Source organism: Tachyglossus aculeatus, chromosome 4, assembly GCF_015852505.1.
Source record: "Tachyglossus aculeatus isolate mTacAcu1 chromosome 4, mTacAcu1.pri, whole genome shotgun sequence".
Lineage (NCBI taxonomy): Eukaryota > Metazoa > Chordata > Mammalia > Monotremata > Tachyglossidae > Tachyglossus > Tachyglossus aculeatus.
The window spans coordinates 2,860,787-2,885,435 of record NC_052069.1 but is presented as its reverse complement, the minus strand read 5'-3'; the positions used below and the strand labels follow the sequence as shown (position 1 = coordinate 2,885,435).

Here is a 24,649-nt window from a genome sequence, read left to right as displayed (position 1 = left end):
TTCAATCGTATTTATTGAGCTCTTACTGTGTGCAGAGCACTGTACTAAGCGCTTGGGAAGTACAAGTTGGTAACATCAATCAATCAATCAATCATATTTATTGAGCGCTTACTGTGTGCACAGCACTGTACTAAGCGCTTGGGAAGTCCAAGTTGGCAACATATAGAGACAGTCCCTACCCAACAGTGGGCTCACAGTCTAAAAGGGGGAGGCAGAGAACAAAACCAAACATACTAACAAAATAAAATAAATAGAATAGGTATGTACAAGTAAAATAGAGTAATAAATATGTCCAAACATATATACATATATACAGGTGCTGTGGGGAAGGGAAGGAGGTAAGATGAGGGGGATGGAGAGGGGGACGAGGGGGAGAGGAGGGATCAATCAATCAATCAATCAATCAATCGTATTTATTGAGCGCTTACTATGTGCAGAGCACTGTACTAAGCGCTTGGGAAGTACAAATTGGCATCACATAGAGACAGTCCCTACCCAACAGTGGGCTCACAGTCTAAAAGGGGGAGACAGAGAACAGAACCAAACATACCAACAAAATAAAATAAGTAGGATAGAAATGTACAAGTAAAATAAATAAATAAATAAATAAATAGAGTAATAAGTATGTACAACCATATATACATATATACAGGTGCTGTGGGGAAGGGAAGGGGGTAAGATGGGGGGATGGAGAGGGGGACGAGGGGGAGAGGAAAGAAGGGGCTCAGTCTGGGAAGGCCTCCTGGAGGAGGTGAGCTCTCAGCAGGGCCTTGAAGGGATATAGAGACGGTCCCTACCCAATAGCGGGCTCACAGTCTAGAAGGGGGAGACTTGCCCAAAGTCACACAGCTGACAAGTGGCGGAGCGGGATTTGAACCCATGATCTCTGACTCCAAAGTCCGTCCTCTTTCCACTGAGCCACGCTGCTTCTCTTATGTGGACCTAAACGGTGTGGGGCTGGGAGGGGAGATGAATAAAGGGGGCAAGTCAGGGCGACGCAGAAGGGAGTGGGAGAAGAGGCGAAAATGTGTATTTGTTCTCTGGTTGCACGTTGGGAAAAATCAAAGCATACACTTGCAGTCCACCAAAAATCAGGCCAAATTTTCAACATTTGCTTAAGTACGGTGCTTCCCTAACTTCTGACGGCGGTCAATTCTGCCCAGAGATGCCCCCTCAAAGTCAACTTACCTCAAGATCATCTAGTGAACGCGTGACGCTGAATCTCTTGGATCTGCCAAAGGATCGCCGAGCTGTGCTGCGCTGGGCAGGCTGCGAGAAACCCATCCCGGACCCGAATTTGGCCACCTACAATCAAAGAGAACCAACAAACAAATTCATAATAATAATAAGAAGAAGAAGAATTGGCATTTCTTAAGCTCTTACTATGTGTAAAGCACTGTTCTAAGTGCTGGGGAGGATACAGGGTGATCAGGTTGTCCCACGGGGGGCTCACAGTCTTAATCCCCATTTTACAGATGGGGCCCAGAGAAGTTAAGTGACTTGCCCAAGATCACACAGCAGACCTGTGCTTCCCAAGCGCTTAGTACAAAGCGCTCAATAAATACGATTGAATGAATGAATGAATGAATGTGGTGGAGTCAGGATTCGAACCCATGACTTCTGACTCCAAAGCCCGTGCTCTTTCCACTGAGCCACGCTGCTTCTTTGAATGAAGTCATTCATTCATTCATTCAATCATATTTATTCAGCGTTTACTGTGTGCAGAGCATCATCATCATCAATCATATTTATTGAGCGCTTACTATGTGCAGAGCACTGTACTAAGTGCTTGGGAAGTACAACAAATCAACACCTTGTCCAATTTTGGTATCCACACTACACCCAGGGGCTACCTTTCATTCATTCATTCATTCAATCAATCATATTTATGGAGCACTTACTGTGTGCGGAGCACTGTACTAAGCGCTTGGGAAGTACAAGTCGGCAACATATAGAGACGGTCCCTACCCAACAACGGGCTCACAGTCTAGAAGAGGGTGACAGACAACAAAACATGTGGACAGGTGTCAAAACCGTCAGAACAAATAGAATTAAAGCTAGATGCACATCATTAACAAAATAAATAGAATAGTAAATATGTACAAGTAAAATAGAGTCGTAAATCTGTACAAATATATCCAAGTGCTGTAGGAAGGGGAAGGAGGTAGGGCAGAGGAGGCATGGGAGTCAGAGGTCATGGGTTCTAATCCCGCCTCTGCCACTTGTCAGCTGTGTGACTTTGGGAAAGTCACTTAACTTCTCTGTGACTCAGTGACCTCGTCTGTAAAACGGGTATTAAGACTGTGAGCCCCATGTGGGACAACCTGATAATCTTGTATCTATCGCAGCGCTTACAACAGTGCTCAGCACGTAGTAAGCGCTTAATAAATACCATTATTATTATCAAAAGCATTCAATCAATCAATCGTATTTATTGAGCGCTCACTGTGTGCAGAGCACTGTACTAAGCGCTTGGGAATTACAAGTTGGCAACATATAGAGACAGTCCCTACCCAACAGTGGGCTCACAGTCATTATGTGTCCCGCCATACGTGGCCTCGTGCTGAGCATTATTTTTTTTATGGTATTCGATAAGTACTTAGTTTGTGTCGGCCAGTATTAATTGAACACTTACTTCCATTCATTCATTCATAATAGAGAAGCAGCATGGCATAGTGGATACAGCACGGACCACAGAGTCAGAAGGTCATGGGTTCTAATCCCGGCTCCGCCACTTGTCTGCTGGGTGACCCTGGGCAAATCACTTCACTTCTCTGGGCCTCAGTTACCTCATCTGTAAAATGGGGATTGAGACCAGGAGCCCCAGGTGGGACAGGGGACTGTGCACAACCCGATTTGTTTGTATCCACCCCAGCTCTTAGACCAGAATGGTGCCTGGCACAATAAGTGCTTAAAAAATACCATAATCATTATTATTATTATTATTATTATTATTCATTCAATAGCATTTATTGGGTGTTTGTTTACTGGGTTCAAAGCACTGTACTGAGCACTTGAGAGAGTATACTAGAACAAAACACAGATACATTCCCTGCCCACAACGAGCTCCCTGTCTAGAGAGGGAGAAAGACATTAATTTCAATAAATGACAAATATGTACATAGGTTCTGTGGGGTTGCAAGCAGGTTGAACAAAGGGAACAAGTTAGGATGACACAAAAGGGAGTGGGAGAAGAAGAAAGGAGGGCTTACTGTGTGCAGAGCACTGTACTAAGCACATTGGAGAGTAAAATAAACATATTTTTAGACTTTTAGACTGTGAACCCACTGTTGGGTAGGGACTGTCTCTATATGTTGCCAACTTGTACTTCCCAAGCGCTTAGTACAGTGCTCTGCACACAGTAAGTGCTCAATAAATACGATTGATTGATTGATTGATATTTTATAATATAAATATACATATATGTATAATATAAATATAAAATATAACAATGTAACAGACAGGTCCCCTGTCCATCATCAGTTTACAGTCTACTGATGCCTGTCTACTTGTTTTGTTGTCTGTCTCCCTCTTCTAGACTGTGAACCCATTGTTGGTTAATGACCGTCTCCATATATTGCCGATTTGTACTTCCCAAGCGCTTAGTACAGTGCTCTGCACACAGTAAGCGCTCAATAAATATGATTGAATGCATGAATATATTTTCTGTTCAAAGCAGTGGGGTACTGGGTGAATTAGGTTGGATTAATTCACATAGGACTCACAGTCTCAATCCCCATTTTGCCTGTGAGGGAACTGAGGCCCAGAGAAGAGAGGTGCCTTGCCCAAGGTCACAGAGCAGACAAGTGGCAGGGCCAGGATTAGAACCCATGACCTGATTCCCAGGCCCATACTTTACCAATTAGGCCACGCTGCTTCTCCAATAGTGAAGGTGATCCTCTCCATCCAAATCTCTCATCCTCTCCCCACTGGATTCCTGTATCGGCCTCCTCTCTGATCTCCCATCCTCCCGTCTCTCCCCGCTTCAGTCTATACTGCACTCTGCTGCCCGGATTCTCTTTGTATATACGTATATATATTTGTACATATTTATTACTCTATTTATTTATGTATTTATTTTACTTGTACATATCTATTCTATTTATTTTATTTTCTTAGTATGTTTGGTTTTTTTTCTCTGTCTCCCCCTTTTAGACTGTGAGCCCAATGTTGGGTAGGGACTGTCTCTATATGTTGCCAATTTGTACTTCCCAAGCGCTTAGTACAGTGCTGTGCACATAGTAAGCGCTCAATAAATATGATTGATTGATCTGTGCAGAAACGCTCTGGGCATGTCACCCCTATCCTCAAAAATCTCCAGTGGTTGCCTAGAAACCTCCGTATCAAGCAAAAGCTCCACAGCGTGGCTCAGTGGAAAGAGCAGGGGCTTTGGAGTCAGAGATCATGGGTTCGAATCCCAACTCCACCACATGTCTGCTGTGTGATCTTGGGCAAGTCACTTCACTTCTCTGGGCCTCAGTTACCTCATCTGTAAAATGGGGATTAAGACTGTGAGCCCCACATGGGACAACCTGATCACCCTGCATCCTCCCCAGCGCTGAGAACAGTGCTTTGCACATAGTAAGCGCTTAACAAATGCCAATTATTATTATTATTATTATTATTATTATTATTATTATTCAAAGCTGTCCATCCCCTCGCCCCCTCCTCCCTCCTCTCCTTCTCCATCCCAGCTCGCACCCTCCGCTCCTCTGCCACTGCTAACCTCCTCACTGGGCCTCGTTCTCGCCCGTCCCGCCGTCGACCCCCGGCCCACGTCCTCCCCCTGGCCCGGAATGCCCTCCCTCCCCCCATCCGCCAAGCTCGCTCTCTTCCTCCCTTCAAAGCCTTACTGAGAGCTCACCTCCTCCAGGAGGCCTTCCCACACTGAGCCCCCTTTTCCTCTGCTCTTCCTCCCCTCCACATCTCCCAGACTCCCACCCTTTTCTCTACACTCCCTCCCCGCCCCACAGCACTGGTGTACATACGTACATATTTATTATTCTATTTATTTTATTATTGATGTGTATATAGCTATACTTCTATTTATTTATATTGATGCTATTGATTCATTGATTCATTCAATCGTATTTATTGAGAGCTTACTGTGTGCAGAGCACTGCACTAACCGCTTGGGAAGTACAAGTTGGCAACATATAGAGACAGGCCCTAACCAACAGCGGGCTCACAGTCTAGAAGGGGGAGACAGACAACAAAACAAAACATATTAACTAAATAGAATAAATATGTACAAGTAAAATAGAGTAATAAATATTTACCAACATATATACATATTTACAGGTGCTGTGGGGAAGGGAAGGAGGTAAGGCGGGGGGATGGGGAGGGGGAGGAGGGGGAGGGGGAGGAGGGGGCTCAGTCTGGGGATGCCTGTCAACTGGCTTTGTTTTGTTTTGTTGTCTGTCTCCCCCTTTCAATCAATCAATCAATCATATTTATTGAGCGCTTACTGTGTGCAGAGCACTGCACTAAGCGCTTGGGAAGTACAAGTTGGCAACATACAGAGACAGTCCCTACCCAACAGTGGGCTCACAGTCTAAAAGGGGGAGACAGAGAACAAAACCAAACACACTAACAAAATGAAATAAATAGAATAGATACGTACAAGTAAAATAAATAAATAAATAAATAGAGTAATAAATATGTACAAACATATATACATCTATACAGGTGCTGTGGGGAAGGGAAGGAGGTAAGATGGGGGGATGGAGAGGGGGATGAGGGGGAGAAGAAGGAAGGGGCTGTGAGCCCGTTGTTGGGTAGGGATTGTCTCTACTTGTTGCCAAATTAATAATAATAATAATAATAATGGCATTTATTAAGCGCTTACTATGTGCATACTATGTTAGTATGTTTGGTTTTGTTCTCTGTCTCCCCCTTTTAGACTGTGAGCCCAATGTTGGGTAGGGACTGTCTCTATATGTTGCCAATTTGTACTTCCCAAGCGCTTAGTACACTGCTCTGCACATAGTAAGCGCTCAATAAATATGATTGATTGATTGATTGATTGATTGATTGCAAAGCACTGTTCTAAGTGCTGGGATGGTTACAAGGTGATCAGGTTGTCCCACGGAGGGCTCACAGTCTTAATCCCCATTTTACAGATGATGTACCAGATTGTACTTTCCAAGCGCTTAGTACAGTGCTCTGCACACGGTAAGCACTCAATAAATACGACTGAATGGATGAATTAATTAAGTTTAAATGTTGGGGTCTGCCTTTGATCATTCTCCTTCCCAGCCAAGCTCCCGCCATTCCTTTACTACCACGTTTCTTTGCTTGACTCTGTCTTCTGCAACAACCACCGCCCCCCCGGCATGAACCTTGGGCAGATCTTGGGAGTTCAGTTCAGGACAACAGGCACTCTCCATTTCCTTCAATCAATCAATCAATTGTATTTATTGAGCGCTTACTGTGTGCAGAGCACTGTACTAAGCGCTTGGGAAGTACAAGTTGGCTTCACTCACTCTCTCAACACCTGCCCGGCTCCCCGCACCACAACGGCACGGCATAGAGTGGAAAGAATACGGGCCTGGATGTCCGAGGGCCTGGGTTCTAATCCTGGATCCGCCACTAACCAGCTGTGCGACCTTGGGCAAGTCGCTTCAGTTCTCTGGGCCTCCATTCCCTCATCCGCCAAAGGGGGATTCAGTACCTGTTCTCTCTTTCATTCATTCAATCATATTTATTGAGCACTTACTGTGTGCAGAGCACTGTAATAATAATAATCATCATCGTCATCATCAATCGTATTTATTGAGCACTTACTGTGTGCAGAACACTGTAATAATAATAATAATCATCATCATCATCAATCGTATTTATTGAGCGCTTACTGTGTGCAGAGCACTGTACTAAGCGATAATAATAATGATAATGAGGGCATTTGTTAAGCGCTTACTATGTGCCAACCACTGTTCTAAGCGCTGGAGATTATACAAGGTGATCAGGTTGTCCCACATGGGGCTCCCAGTCTTCATCCCCATTTTACAGATGAGGGAACTGAGACCCAGAGAAGTGAAGTGACTTGCCCAAAGTCACACAGCTGACAAGTGGCGGAGTCGGGATTAGAACCCAGGACCTCTGACTCCTAAGCCCGTGCTCTTTCCACTGAGCCACGCTGTACTAAGCGCTAAGCCCCATGTGGTACAAAGACTGCGTCTAACCCGATTACCTTGTACCTACCCCAATCAATCAATCAATCAATCGCATTTATTGAGCGCTTACTCTGTGCAGAGCACTGTACTAAGCGCTTGGGAAGTACAAGCTGGCAACATATAGAGACAGTCCCTACCCAACAGTGGGCTCACAGTCTAAAAGTGCTTCATACAAGGCTTGGCACATAATAGGCACTTAAACACCCCAGCTAATAATTATCATAATTAGACTTTTAAACTTTTAGACTGTGAGCCCACTGCTGGGTAGGGACTGTCTCTATATGTTGCCAATTTGTACTTCCCAAGCACTTAGTACAGTGCTCTGCACATAGTAAGCGCTCAATAAATACGATTCATGATGATGATTATCACAAGGGACCAATATCAGGTCTATAATTACGCTACTTATTAAGCGCTTACTACATGCTAAGCACCATTCTAACTGCTTGGATAGAGACAGGTCCATACGGTAGGACCCTTTCCCGTCCCGCACGGGGCTCATGGTATTAATCCCCATTTTACAGAAGAGGTAACTGAAGCCCAGAGAAATAAAATGACTTACCCAAGGTCAAACAGCAGACACATGGCGGAGGCGAAATTAGAACCCAGGTCCTTCTGGCGCCCAGGCCTGTGCTCTAGCCACTAAGCCACGCTGCTTTTCTACCCTCCCCTCCCCCTTCACTTGTCCGTATTTATTATTCTATTGATTTTGTTCAATTATGTACACATCACTTATATATGTATATACGTTTGTACATATTTTTTTTACTCTATTTATTTATTTAATTTATTTGTACATATCTATTCTATTTATTTTATTTTGTTAGTATGTTTGGTTTTGTTCTCTGTCTCCCCCTTTTAGACTGTGAGCCCACTGTTGGGTAGGGACTGTCTCTATGTGTTGCCAATTTGTACTTCCCAAGCGCTTAGTACAGTGCTCTGCACATAGTAAGCGCTCAATAAATACGATTGATGATGATGATGATGATGATCACTTGTACATATTTATTTTATTTTGTTAATCTGTCTTGTTTTGTTCTCTGTCTCCCCCTCTCATTTTCCAAAGAGATTGTTTTGTGTGTACAGCCCCATATCCGTGGGGACCGTGGATGTGTGTTTTTGGAAGAATAAAATCGATTGTATTTCCAAAGCGCTTAGTACAGTGCTCTGCACACAGTAAGTGCTCAATAAATATGGTTGAATGAATGAATGAATGGTCATGCAATTCAAACCTGTCATTTTCCAAAGAGATTGTTTTGTGTGTACAGCCCCATATCTGTGGGGGCTATGGATGTGTGTTTTTGGAAGAATAAAATTGATTGTACTTCCAAAGCGCTTAGTACAGTGCTCTGCACACAGTAAGCGCTCAATAAATACGGTTGAATGAATGAATGAATGGTCATGGAATTCAAACCTGTCATTTTCCAAAGAGATTGTTTTGTGTGTACAGCCCCATATCTGTGGGGGCTATGGATGTGTGTTTTTGGAAGAATAAAATCGATTGTACTTCCAAAGCGCTTAGTACAGTGCTCTGCACACAGTAAGGACTTAATAAATACGGTTGAATGAATGAATGGATGGTCATGCAATTCATACTTCTCATTTTCCAAAGAGATTGTTTTGTGTGTACAGCCCCATATCTGTGGGGGCTATGGATGTGTGTTTTTGGAAGAATAAAATCGATTGTACTTCCAAAGCGCTTAGTACAGTGCTCTGCACACAGTAAGCGCTCAATAAATACGGTTGAACGAATGAATGAATGGCCATGCAATTCAAACCTCTCATTTCCCAAAGAGATTGTTTTGTGTGTACAGCCCCATATCTGTGAGGGCTATGGATGTGTGTTTTTGGAAGAATAAAATCGATTGTACTTCCAAAGCGCTTAGTACAGTGCTCTGCACACAGTAAGCGCTTAATAAATACGGTTGAATGAATGAATGAATGGTCATGCAGTTCATACTTCTCATTTTCCAAAGAGATTGTTTTGTGTGCACAGCCCCATATCTGTGGGGGCTATGGATGTGTGTTTTTGGAAGAATAAAATCGATTGTACTTCCAAAGCGCTTAGTACAGTGCTCTGCACATAGTAAGCGCTCAATAAATACGATTGATGATGATGATGATGAATAAATACGGTTGAATGAATGAATGAATGATCATGCAATTCATACTTCTCATTTTCCAAAGAGATTGTTTTGTGTGTACGGCCCCCATATCTGTGGGGACTATGGATGTGTGTTTTTGGAAGAATAAAATCGATTGTACTTCCAAAGCGCTTAGTACAGTGCTCTGCACATAGTAAGCGCTCAATAAATACGATTGATGATGATGATGATGATGATCACTTGTACATATTTATTTTATTTTGTTAATCTGTCTTGTTTTGTTCTCTGTCTCCCCCTTTTAGACTGCGAGCCCGCTGTTGGGTAGGGACTGTCTCTACATGCTGCCAACATGTACTTCCCAAGCGCTCAGTACAGTGCTCTGCACACAGTAAGCGCTCAATAAATACGATTACTTGTACGTATTTATTATATTTATTTTATTTGGTTTATATGTTTTGTTCTCTGTCTCCCCCTTCTAGACTGTGAGCCCCCTGCTGGGTAGGGACCGTCTCTAGATGTTGCCAACTTGGACTTCCCGAGCGCTCAGTCCAGTGCTCTGCACACAGTAAGCGCTCAATAAATACGATTACTTGTACATATTTATTCTATTTATTTTATTTGGTTTCTACGTTTGGTTTTGTTGTCTGTCTCCCCTTTCTAGACTGTGAGCCCGCTGTTGTGTAGGGACCGTTTCTCTAGGTTGCCAACTTGGACTTCCCAAGCGCTCAGTACAGTGCTCTGCACACAGTAAGCGCTCAATAAATACGATTACTCGTACTTGTACAAAGCAATGGGGGTGGCAGCTCAGTACGGTTTTCCCCCAGCCCAAATACCAACTGTTGTTAGTTTTTTTTCCGCCCTTTATACTGGAATGAATCACTGTATATCGATTTTCCAAGAGGCTTAACAGCACTTCACTTCTCTGGGCCTCAGTTACCTCATCTGTGAAATTCATTCGTTCATTCAATTGCATTTATTGAGCGCTTACTGTGTGCAGAGCACTGTACTAAGCGCTTTGGAAGTACAATCAATTTTATTCTTCCAAAAACACACATCCATAGCCCCCACAGATATGGGGCTGTACACACAAAACAATCTCTTTGGAAAATGAGAGGTTTGAATTGCATGACCATTCATTCATTCATTCAACCGTATTTATTCATCATCATCATCATCAACCGTATTTATTGAGCGCTTACTATGTGCAGAGCACTGTACTAAGCGCTTTGGAAGTACAATCGATTTTATTCTTCCAAAAACACACATCCACAGTCCCCACAGATATGGGGCTGTGCACACAAAACAATCTCTTTGGAAAATGAGAGGTTTGAATTGCATTGCCATTCATTCATTCATTCAACCGTATTTATTAAGCACTTACTGTGTGCAGAGCACTGTACTAAGCGCTTTGGAAGTACAATCGATTTTATTCTTCCAAAAACACACATCCATAGCCCCCACAGATATGGGGCTGTACACACAAAACAATCTCTTTGGAAAATGAGAGGTTTGAATTGCATGACCATTCATTCATTCGTTCAACCGTATTTATTGAGCGCTTACTGTGTGCAGAGCACTGTACTAAGCGCTTTGGAAGTACAATCGATTTTATTCTTCCAAAAACACACATCCATAGCCCCCACAGATATGGGGCTGTACACACAAAACACTCTCTTTGGAAAATAAGAAGTATGAATTGCATGATCATTCATTCATTCATTCAACCGTATTTATTCATCATCATCATCATCAATCGTATTTACTGAGCGCTTACTATGTGCAGAGCACTGTACTAAGCGCTTTGGAAGTAAAATCGATTTTATTCTTCCAAAAACTCACATCCATAGTCCCCACAGATATGTGGCTGTACACACAAAACAATCTCTTTGGAAAATGAGAGGTTTGAATTGCATGATCATTCATTCATTCGTTCAACCGTATTTATTGAGCGCTTACTGTGTGCAGAGCACTGTACTAAGCGCTTTGGAAGTACAATCGATTTTATTCTTCCAAAAACACACATCCATAGTCCCCACAGATATGGGGCTGTATACACAAAACAATCTCTTTGGAAAATGAGAGGTTTGAATTGCATGACCATTCATTCATTCATTCAACCGTATTTATTAAGCGCTTACTGTGTGCAGAGCACTGTACTAAGCGCTTTGGAAGTACAATCGATTTTATTCTTCCAAAAACACACATCCATAGCCCCCACAGATATGGGGCTGTACACACAAAACAATCTCTTTGGAAAATGAGAGGTTTGAATTGCATGATCATTCATTCATTCAACCGTATTTATTCATCATCATCATCATCAATCGTATTTATTGAGCGCTTACTATGTGCAGAGCACTGTACTAAGCGCTTTGGAAGTACAATCGATTTTATTCTTCCAAAAACACACATCCATAGCCCCCACAGATATGGGGCTGCACACACAAAACAATCTCTTTGGAAAATGAGAGGTTTGAATTGCATGGCCATTCATTCATTCATTCAACCGCATTTATTGAGCGCTTACTGTGTGCAGAGCACTGTACTAAGCGCTTGGGAAGTACAATTTGGCGACAGAGATGGTCCCTACCCCACAATGGGCTCACAGTCTAGAAAGGGGAGGTACCAAACTTCTAGACTGTGAGCCCGCTGTTGGGTAGGGACCGTCTCTATATGTTGCCAACTTGGACTTTGGAAGTACAATCGATTTTATTCTGAGGCCCAGAGAATCAATCAATCAATCGTATTTATTGAGCGCTTACTATGTGCACAGCACTGTACTAAGCACTTGGGAAGTACAAATTGGCAACACATAGAGAAAGTCCCTACCCAACAGCGGGCTCACAGTCTAAAAGGGGGAGACGGAGAACAGAACCAAACATACCAACAAAATAAAATAAATAGGATAGAAATATACAAGTAAAATAAATAAATAAATAAATAAATAAATAGAGCAATAAATATGTACAACCATATACACATATATACAGGTGCTGTGGGGAAGGGAAGGAGGTGAGATGGGGGGATGGAGAGGGGGACGAGGGGGAGAGGAAGGAAGGGGCTCAGTCTGGGAAGGCCTCCTGGAGGAGGTGAAGTGACTGGAAGAGAAGTGAAGTGACTGGAAGAGAAGTGAAGTGACTGTTAAGCCTCTTGGATTGATTGATTGATTTCACTCACAGATCTATTTTCTCCAGAAGGTCCTGTCTTCTGCCACCATCCATAACCTTTCTAACAGTTCTTCCGTTATCGTTGTCGCCGGGATTAGAACCCACAACCTCTGACCCCCAAGCCCGTGCTCTTTCCACTAAGCCACGCTGCTTGCTTCATGCTTCTGCTTATGGTTATATTGTACTCTGCCAGGGGCTTAGTACAGTGTTCTGCACACAGTACGCGCTCGGCGGAAAGAGCCCAGGCTTGGGAGTCAGGGGTCGTGGGTTCTAACCCCGGCTCCACCACTTGTCTGCTGTGTGACCTTGGGCAAGTCACTTCACTTCTCTGGGCCTCAGTTACCTCATCTGTAAAAGGGGCGTTAAGACTGTGAGCACCACATGGGACAACCTGATCACCTTGTAACTACCCCAGTGCTTAGAACAGTGCTTGGCCCATAATAATGATAACATTTGTTAAGCGCTTACTATGTGCAAAGCACCGTCCTAAATGCTGGGGTAGATACAAGGTCATCAAGCTGTCCTAAATGGGGCTCACAGTCTTCATCCCCATTTTACAGATGAGATCACTGAGGCCCAGAGAAGTGAAGTAACCTGCCCAAAGCCACACAGCTGACAAGCAGCAGAGTTGGGATTTGAACCCATGATCACATAGTAAGCGCTTAAATACCATTATTATTATTATTATTATTATGGCCTCCCCATCCCCCCCGCCTTACCTCCTTCTCCTCCCCACAGCACCTGTATATATGTATATATGTTTGTACATATTCATTACTCTATTTATTTTACTTGTACACATTTATTCTATTTATTTTATTTTGTTAATATGCTTTGCTTTGTTGTCTGTCTCCCCCTACTAGACTGTGAGCCCGCTGTTGGGTAGAGACGGTCTCTATATGTTGCCAACTTGGACTTCCCAAGCGCTTAGTACAGTGCTCTGCACACAGTAAGTGCTCAATAAATACGATTGAATGAATGAATGAATGAATGAAAGTGAGCGCTAACCCAATTACTTACTAGCTTCATACTGCCCTCTAGCGGAGAAAGGAAATCTACAGGCGGCGGCCTTTAGTGCCACCTACTGGCTGCGGGGGAGAATAATAAATAAATAAAATAATGATGGCATTTTGTTAAGCGCTTACTATGTGCAAAGCACTGTTCTAAGCGCTGAGAATAATAATAATAATAATAATAATAATAATAATAATAATAGTATTTGTTAAGCGCTTACTATGTGCCAAGCACTGTTCTAAGCGCTGGGGTAGACACAAGGTAATCAAGTTGTCCCACGTGGGGCTTACAGTCTTCATCCCCATTTTCCAGGTGAAGGAACTGAGGCACAGAGAAATGAAGTGACTTGCCCAAAGCCACACAGCTGACAAGCGGCAGTGTCGGTATTTGAACCCATGACCACATAGTAAGCGCTTAACAAATACCACTACTATTATTAGTATTGATAATAAAAACGACTGAGTGAATGAATGAATGAAAGTAAGCACTACTCCAATTACTTACTAGCTTCATACTGCCCTCTAGCGGAGAAAGGAAATCTACAGGCGGAGGCTTTTAGTGCCACCTACTGGCAGTGGGGAGTAATAATAATAATAATAATAATAATAATAATAATAATAATACGCTTACTACGTGCCAAGAACTGTTCTAAGCAATGGGGTAGACACAAGGTAATCAAGTTGCCCCACGTGGGGCTTACAGTCTTCATCCCCATTTTCCAGATGAAGGAACTGAGGCACAGGGAAGTGAAGTGACTTACCCAAAGCCACACAGATTACAAGCGGCAGAGTCGGGATTTGAACCCATGAACACACAGTAAGCGCTTAACAAATACCATTACTTCTATTAGTATTAATAATAAAAACAATTGAGTGAATGAATGAATGAAAGTAAGCACTACCCCAATTACTTACTAGCTTCATACTGCCCTCTAGCGGAGAAAGGAAATCTACAGGCGACGGCTTTTAGTGCCACCTACTGGCAGTGGGGGAGAATAATAATAATAATAATAATAATAATAATGCGCTTACTATGTGCCAAGCACTGTTCTAAGCGCTGGGGTAGACACAAGGTAATCAAGTTGCCCCACGTGGGGCTTACAGTCTTCATCCCCATTTTCCAGATGAAGGAACTGAGGCACAGAGAAGTTAAGTGACTTGCCCAAAGCCACACAGATGACAAGCGGCAGAGTCGGGATTTGAACCCACGACTACATAGTAAGCGCTTAACAAATACCATTACTGTTATTAGTATTAATAATAAAAACGATTGAGTGAATGAATGAATGAAAGAAAGTAAGCACTACCCCAATTACTTACTAGCTTCATACTGCCCTCTAGTGGAGAAAGGAAATCTACAGGCGGCGGCTTTTAGTGCCACCTACTGGCAGTGGGGGAGAATAATAATAATAACAATAATAATAATAATAATAATAATGCGCTTACTATGTGCCAAGCACTGTTCTAAGCGCTAGGGTAGACACAAGGTAATCAAGTTGTCCCACGTGGGGCTTACAGTCTTCATCCCCGTTTTCCAGATGAAGGAACTGAGGCACAGAGAAGTGAAGTGACTTGCCCAAAGCCACACAGATGACAAGCAGCAGAGTCGGGATTTGAACCCATGACCACATAGTAAGCGCTTAACAAATACCATTACTATTATTAGTATTAATAATAAAAACGATTGAGTGAATGAATGAAAGTAAGCGCTACCTCAATTACTTACTAGCTTCATACTGCCCTCTAGCGGAGAAAGGAAATCTACAGGCGGAGGCTTTTAGTGCCACCTACTGGCAGTGGGGGAGAATAATAATGACAATAATAATAATAATAATAATAATAATAATAATAATAATAATAATAATGCGTTTACTATGTGCCAAGCACTGTTCTAAGCGCTGGGGTAGACACAAGGTAATCAAGTTGTCCCACGTGGGGCTTACAGTCTTCATCCCCATTTTCCAGATGAAGGAACTGAGGCACAGAGAAATGAAGTGACTTGCCCAAAGCCACACAGCTGACAAGCGGCAGTGTCGGTATTTGAACCCATGACCACATAGTAAGCGCTTAACAAATACCACTACTATTATTAGTATTGATAATAAAAACGATTGAGTGAATGAATGAATGAAAGTAAGCACTACCCCAATTACTTACTAGCTTCATACTGCCCTCTAGCGGAGAAAGGAAATCTACAGGCGACGGCTTTTAGTGCCACCTACTGGCAGTGGGGAGTAATAATAATAATAACAATAATAATAATAATGCGCTTACTACGTGCCAAGCACTGTTCTAAGCACTGGGGTAGACACAAGGTAATCAAGTTGCCCCACGTGGGGCTTACAGTCTTCATCCCCATTTTACAGATGAAAGAACTGAGGCACAGGGAAGTGAAGTGACTTGCCCAAAGCCACACAGATTACAAGCGGCAGAGTCGGGATTTGAACCCATGACCACACAGTAAGCGCTTAACAAATACCATTACTTCTATTAGTATTAATAATAAAAACAATTGAGTGAATGAATGAATGAAAGTAAGCACTACCCCAATTACTTACTAGCTTCATACTGCCCTCTAGCGGACAAAGGAAATCTACAGGCGGCGGCTTTTAGTGCCACCTACTGGCAGTGGGGGAGAATAATAATAATAATTAATAATAATAATAATAATAATATTTAAGCGCTTACTATGTGCCAAGCACTGTTCTAAGCACTGGGGTAGACACAAGGTAATCAAGTTGTCCCACGTGGGGCTTACAGTCTTCATCCCCATTTTCCAGATGAAGGAACTGAGGCACAGAGAATTGACTTGCCCAAAGCCACACAGATGACACGCGGCAGAGTCGGGATTTGAACCCATGACCACATAGTAAGCGCTTAACAAATACCATTATTATTATTATTATTGATGATAAAAACGATTGAGTGAATGAATGAATGAAAGTAAGCACTACCCCAATTACTTACTAGCTTCATACTGCCCTCTAGCGGAGAAAGGAAATCTACAGGCGACGGCTTTTAGTGCCACCTACTGGCAGTGGGGGAGAATAATAATAATAACAATAATAATAATGCGCTTACTATGTGCCAAGCACTGTTCTAAGCGCTAGGGTAGACACAAGTTGTCCCACGTGGGGCTTACAGTCTTCATCCCCATTTTCCAGATGAAGGAACTGAGGCACAGAGAAGTGAAGTGACTTGCCCAAAGCCATGCAGCTGACAAGCGGCAGAGTCGGGATTTGAACCCATGACCACATAGTAAGCGCTTAACAAATACCATTACTATTATTAGTATTAATAATAAAAACCACTGAGTGAATGAATGAATGAAAGTAAGCACTACCCCAATTACTTACTAGCTTCATACTGCCCTCTAGTGGAGAAAGGAAATCTACAGGTGGCGGCTTTTAGTGCCACCTACTGGCAGTGGGGGATAACAATAATAATAATAATAATAATAATAATATTTAATCTCTTACTATGTGCCAAGCACTGTTCTAAACGCTGGGGTAGACACAAGGTAATCAAGTTGTCCCACGTGGGGCTTACAGTCTTCATCCCAATTTTCCAGATGAAGGAACTGAGGCACAGAGAAGTGAAGTGACTTGCCCAAAGCCACACAGCTGACAAGCGGCAGAGTCGGGATTTGAACCCATGACCACATAGTACGCGCTTAACAAATACCATTATTATTATTATTAATAATAATAATAATAATAATAATAATAATAAAAACGATTGAGTGGATGAATGAATGAAACCACTAACCCAATTACTTACTAGCTTCATACTGCCCTCTAGCGGAGAGAGGAAATCTAAAGGCGGCGGCCTTTAGTGCCACCTGCTGGCTGTGGGGGAGAATAATAATAATAATAATAATAATAATAATAATAATAATAATATAATAGTTAAGCGCTTACTACGTGCCAAGCACTGTTCTAAGCGCTGGGGTAGACACAAAGTAATCAAGTTGTCCCACGTGGGGCTCACAGTCTTCATCCCCATTTTCCAGATGAGGTCACTGAGGCCCACTGAAGTTATGTGGCTTGCCCAAGGTCACACAGCAGACAAGTGGCGGAGCCGGGATTAGAACCCACGACCTTTGGCTCCCAAGCCCGGGCTCTTCCCACTAAACCACGTTTCTTCCCAGCTGCTCCAGCAGCTGGAGAATTCCCCCAGCTGCTGCAAGACTCACCACCAGTCAGTCAATCCTATCTATTGAGCGCTTACTGTGTGCAGAGCACTGTACTAAGCGGTTGAGAGAGTCCAATACAACAATCATCATCTTCCACTCACTCCTGAATCGCCTAACTTGCTCCCCTTGCTTTTGTCCCCCCTCTCCCCGCCCCACAGGATTTATGTGCACACGGTCTGGGTTCTAATCTGTGCTTAGGTTGGAGCAGAACTCTGATCTGGGTTCTAATCCCAGCTCTGCCACAATAATAATAATAATAATAATAATAATAATAATAATAATAATAATGGCATTTATTCAGCGCTTACTATTGCAAAGCACTGTTCTAAGCGCTGGGGAGTTTACAAGGTGATCAGGTTGTCCCACGTGGGGCTCAAAGTCTTAGTCCCCATTTTTACGGATGAGGTAACTGAGGCACAGAGAAGTGAAGTGACTTGCCCAAAGTCACACAGCTGACAAGTGGCGGGCTTATGTCTACTATGTGACCTTGGGCAAGTCATTTCACTTCTCTGGGCCTCAGTTTCCTCATCTGTAAAATGAAGATTAAGACTGTGAGCCCCACGTGGGACAGGGACTGTGTTCAACCCCGTTCTAGACTGTGAGCCCACTGTTGGGTAGGGACCGTCTCTATATGTTGCCAACGTGTACTTCTCAAGCGCTTAGTACAGTGCTCTGCACACAGTAAGCGCTCAATAAATACAACTGAATGAATGAATGAATTTGCCTATATCCACCCCAGCCCTTAAAACAGTGCTTGGCACATAGTAAACCCTTAACAAATACCATCATTATTATTATTATTATATATTTGTTCTGACAACTTTGACACCTGTCTACATGTTTTGTTTTGTTGTCTGTCTCCCCCTTATAGACTGTGAGCCCCTTGTTGGGTAGGGACCGTCTCAATATGCTACCAACTTGTACTTCCCAAGCGCTTAGTATAGTGCTCTGCACACAGGGAGCGCTCAATGAATACGATTGATTGAATGGATGAATATTATTATATTATAATAATAATAAATAGCCCGTTGTCGGGTAGGGACCGTCTCTATATGTCGCCAACTTGTACTTCCCAAGCGAATGAATGGATGAATATTATTATATTATAATAATAATAAATAGCCCGTTGTCGGGTAGGGACCGTCTCTATATGTCGCCAACTTGTACTTCCCAAGCGAATGAATGGATGAATATTATTATATTATAATAATAATAAATAGCCCGTTGTTGGGTAGGGACCGTCTCTATATGTTGCCAACTTGTACTTCCCAAGCGAATGAACGGATGAATATTATTATATTATAATAATAATAAATAGCCCGTTGTTGGGTAGGGACCGTCTCTATATGTCACCAAATTGTACTTCCCAAGCGAATGAATGGATGAATATTATTATATTATAATAATAATAAATAGCCCGTTGTTGGGTAGGGACCGTCTCTATATGTCGCCAACTTGTACTTCCCAAGCGACTGAACGGTTGAATATTATTATATTATAATAATAATAAATAGCCCGTTGTTGGGTAGGGACCGTCTCTATGTGTCGCCAACTTGTACTTCCCAAGCACTTAGTACAGTGCTCTGCACACAGTAAGCACTCAGTAAATACGACTGAATTTAAGCACTTAGTACAGTGCTCTGTACACAGTAAGTGCTCAATAAATACGATTGATTGATTGAATGAATGAATGAATGAATGAACAACCCAACATACACATTCCCCACAGCTCCAACAAGCTCCATAAATACGACTGAATGAATGAATGTCTAGATCTGTCATTTTATTTATTTATACTGATGCCCTTTTACTAGTATTGTCGTCTGTCTCCCCATCCTCTAAACTGTGAGCTCGCTGTGGGCAGAGCATGTCACTGTTTACTGTTGTACTGAACTCTCCCAAGTGCTCAGAACAGTGCCCTGCGCAAAGTAAGCTCAGAAGCAGCATGGTTTAGTGGCTAGATCACGGGCCTGGGATTCAGGAGGTCATGGGTTCTAATCCAGGCTCGCCAACCTGTCTGCTGTATGGCCTTGGGCCAGTCATTTAACTTCTCTGGGCCTCAGTTTCCTCATCTGGAAAATGGGGATTGAGACTGTGACTCTTCTAGACTGTGAGCCCACTGTTGGGTAGGGACTGTCTCTATATGTTGCCAACTTGTACTTCCCAAGCGCTTAGTACAGTGCTCTGCACACAGTAAGCTCTCAATAAATACGATTGATTGATTGATTGACTGGGAGCCCCAAATGGGACGGGGGCTGCATCCAACCTGATGTGCTTGTATCTACCTCAGCGCTTAAAGCAGTGCTTGGCACATGGTAAACCCTTAACAAATACCATTATCATTATTATTTTTATCATCATTATTAATAAATATGGCTGATGAATGAAGCCCTACTAAGAGTTCACCTCCTCCAGGAGGCCTTCCCAGACTGAGCCCCCTCCTTCCTCTCCCCTTCCCCATCCTCCCCGCCCTACCTCCTTCCCCTCCCCACAGTACCTGTATATCTATTTGTACAGATTTATTACTCCATTTATTTTACTTGTACATATTTACTATTCCATTTATTTTGTTAATGATGTGCATATAGCTTTAATTCTATTTGTCCTGATGATTTTGACACCTGTCTACATATTTTGTTTTGTTGTCTGTCTCCCCCTACTAGACTGTGAGCCTGTTGTTGGGTAGGGACTGTATATGTTGCTGACTTGTACTTCCCAAGCGCTTAGTACAATGCTCTGCACAGAGTAAGCGTTCAATAAATACCACTGAATGAATGAATGAAAATAAATGCTCTGTGCCTCAGTTACTTCTTCTGTTAAATGGGGATTCACTACCTGTTCTCCCTCCCTTTTAGGCTGTGAGTCCCATGTGGGACAAAGACTGTGTCCAACCTTATTATTTTGTATCTACCCCGGCGCTTAGAACAGTGCCTGGCACATAGCAAGCACTTAACAAATACCGCAAATATTGTTATTATTTGTGTGTACGTGGAAATATATGCAGTGTGTGTGTAATAATAATAATAATGATGGCATTTATTAAGTGCTTACTATGTGTGAAGCACTGTTCTAAGGGCTGGGATAGATACAAGGTCATCAGGTTGTCCCACGTGGGGCTCACAATCTTAATCCCCATTTTCCAGATGAGGGAACTGAGGCACAGAGAAGTTAAGTGACTTGCCCAAAGTCACACAGCTAACAAGTGGCAGAGCCAGGATTAGAACCCATGACCTCTGACTCCCAAGCCCGGGCTCTTTCCACTGAGCCACGCTGCTTCTCAGGATCTACCCCAGTGCTTAATACAGTGCCTGGCACAAAGTATGTGCTTAACAAATACCATAATAATAATTAACACGAACCTGGAGAAATAACAGAATAACGACAAAAGGAAATATTTATTTTATTTTGTTAGTATGTTTGGTTTTGTTCTCTGTCTCCCCCTTTTAGACTGTGAGCCCACTGTTGGGTAGGGACTGTCTCTATATGCTGCCAACTTGTACTTCCCAAGCGCTTAGTACAGTGCTCTGCACATAGTAAGTGCTCAATAAATACGATTGATGATGATGATGATGAAAGCATCTCCATCGTTTTCCATCATGGCACCAAAGGGCAATTTGAAGTTCATTCATTCATTCATTCAACTGTATTTATTAAAAATAATAATGATGGCATTTGTTAAGCACTTCCTATGTGCAAAGCACTGTTCTAAGCGCAGGGGGGATACAATGTGATCAGGTTGTCCCACGTGGGGCTCACAGTCAATCCCCATTTTACAGATGAGGGAACTGAGGCTCAGAGAATAATAATAATAATGTTGGTATTTGTTAAGCGCTTACTTTGTGCAAATCACTGTTCTACGCGCTGGGGTAGATACAAGGTAATCAGGTTGTCCCACAAGGGGCTCACACTCTTCATCCCCATTTGACAGATGAGGGAACTGAGGCCCAGAGAAGTGAACTGACTTGCCCAAAGTTACACAGCTGACAAGTGGTGGAGCCAGAATTTGAACCCACGGCCTCTGACACCCAAGCCCGGGCTCTTTCCACTGAGCCACGCTGCTTCTCAGGATCTACCCCAGTGCTTAAAACAGTGCCTGGCACAGAGTACGTGCTTAACAAATACCATAATAATAATTAACACGAACCTGGAGAAATAACAGAATAACGACAGAAGGAAAGAGTTTCCATCGTCTTCCATCATGGCACCAAATGGCTATTTGAAGTACATTCATTCATTCAAATGTATTTATTGAGCGCTTACTGTGTGCAGAGCACTGTACTAAGCACTTGGGAAGTACAAGTCGGCAACATATAGAGACGGTCCCTACCCAACAACGGGCTCACAGTCTATAGGGGGGAGACAGACAACAAAACAAAATACAGCCATAGTTCATTCATTCATTCATTCATTCAATCGTATTTATTGAGTGCTTACTGTGTGCAGAGCATTGGACTAAGCGCTTGGGAAGTACACGAGAAGCAGCGTGGCACAGTGGAAAAGAGCCATGGCTTTGGAGTCAGAGGTCACGGGTTCAAATCCCAGCTCTGCCACTTGTCAGCTGTGTGACTTTGGGCAAGTCACTTCACTTCTCTAGGCCTCATTTCCCTCATCTGTAAAATGGGGATGAAGACTGTGGACCCCACGTGGGACAACCTGATCACCTTGTAACCTCCCCAGTGCTTAGAACAGTGCTTTGCAAATAGTAAGAGCTTTATAAATGCCATTATTATTATTATTACAAGTTGGCAACATACAGAGACGGTCCCCACCCAACAGCGGGCTCACAGTCTAGAAGGGGGAGACAGACAACAAAACGAAACATGTAAGCCTAATAAAATAAATAGAATAAATATGTCCAAGTAAAAAACTGAATACAGCGGTTGAATGAGAAAAATGGAGTCTTCTGGTTTCATTTTAAAACCCTGGGGTCTCGTCAATAATTGAAAGGCAAGAAACCCTAAACCTTCTCTAGGCCATCTGTTCCAATTAGCCGAGAGGCTTTTTGCTAACACTGACCTAGCCAAAGGCAACTCTTTCTTCCCCCCGGGCCACGGAGCTCATCATCATCATCATCAATCGTATTTATTGAGCGCTTACTGTGTGCAGAGCACTGTATTAAGCGCTTGGGAAGTACAAGTTGGCAACATATAGAGACAGTCCCTACCCAATAGTGGGCTCACAGTCTAAAAGGGGGAGACAGAGAACAAAACCAAACATACTAACAAAATAAAATAAATAGAATAGATATGTACAAGTAAAATAAATAGATAGAGTAATAAATATGTACAAACATATATACATCATCATCATCATCAATCGTATTTATTGAGCGCTTACTATGTGCAGAGCACTGTACTAAGCACTTGGGAAGTACAAATTGGCAACATATAGAGACAGTCCTTACCCAACAGTGGGCTCACAGTCTAAAAGGGGGAGACAGAGAACAAAACCAAACATACTAACAAAATAAAATAAATAGAATAGATATGTACAAATAAAATAAATAGAGTAAAAAAATATGTACAAACATATATACATATATACAGGTGCTGTGGGGAAGGGAAGGAGGTAAGATGGGGGGGATGGAGAGCTGGGCCTAACGGTCCCCAGTAGCTGGACTCTCTCTCCACTAGGTCTTCCTAATAATAATACTAGGAATAATAATATTAGGAATAATAATATTCCTAATAATAACTGTGCTATTTCTTAAGCGCTTACTATGTGCCAAGCACTGCTCTCGACCCTGAGGTAGATACAAGCTGATCAGGTTGGCCACAGTCCCTGTCCCACATGGGGCTCACAGTCTGAATCCCCATTTTACAGATAATAATGATAGTAATGATGGCATTTATTAAGTGCTTAATGCCAAGTACTGTTTTAAGGTAACTGAGGCACAGGGAAGTGAAGTGACTTAATAATAATGTTGTTATTTTCCCTGTCCCACAAGGGACTCACAGTCTTAATCCCCATTTTACAGATAATAATAATAATGATGGCATTTATTAAGTGCTTACTATGTTCCAAGCACTGTTCTATGGTAACTGAGGCACAGAGAAGTGAAGTGACTTAATAATAATGTTGGTATTTTCCCTGTCCCACATGGGGCCCACGGTCTTAATCCCCATTTTACAGCTAATAATAATGATGATGGCATTTATTAAGCGCTTATTATGTGCCAAGCACTGTTCTATGGTAACTGAGGCACAGAGAAGTGAAGTGACTTAATAATAATGTTGGTATTTTCCCTGTCCCACAAGGGGCTCACGGTCTGAATCCCCATTTTACAGATAATAATAATAATGATGGCATTTATTAAGCGCTTATTATGTTCCAAGCACTGTTCTATGGTAACTGAGGCACAGAGAAGTGAAGTGACTTAATAATAATGTTGGTATATTCCCTGTCCCACAAGGGGCTCATGGTCTGAATCCCCATTTTACAGATAATAATAATAATGATGGCATTTATTAAGTGCTTACTATGTGCCAAGCACTGTTCTAAGGTAACTGGTAATGGTAACTGAGGCACGGAGAAATGAAGTGATTTAATAATAATAATAATGTTGGTATTTTCCCTGTCCCACACGGGGCCCATGGTGTTAATCCCCATTTTACAGATAATAATAATAATAATGATGGCATTTATTAAGCGCTTACTATGTTCCAAGCACTGTTCTATGGTAACTGAGGCACAGAGAAGTGAAGTGACTTAACAATAATGTTGGTATTTTCCCTGTCCCACAAGGGGCTCACGGTCTTAATCCCCATTTAACAGATAATAATAATAATGATGGCATTTATTAAGCGCTTACTATGCACCAAGCACTGTTCTAAGGTAACTGAGGCAAAGAGAAATGAAGTGACTTAATAATAATAATAATGTTGGTATTTTCCCTGTCCCACAAGCGGCTCACGGTCTTAATCCCCATTTAACAGATAATAATAATAATGATGGCATTTATTAAGCGCTTACTATGCGCCAAGCACTGTTCTAA

The 24,649-nt window shown here is 42.4% G+C and overlaps 1 protein-coding gene across 1 annotated transcript in view; it reads right to left on the bottom strand.

Moving 5' to 3' along the window:
• The window catches only part of RGS12 (regulator of G protein signaling 12), a 294,613-nt gene that overhangs the window by 247,824 nt on the left and 22,140 nt on the right, over positions 1-24,649 (bottom strand). The window contains 1 exon segment of the mRNA XM_038745771.1: positions 1,189-1,305. Within this exon segment, the coding sequence (XP_038601699.1) occupies positions 1,189-1,305 (117 nt within the window).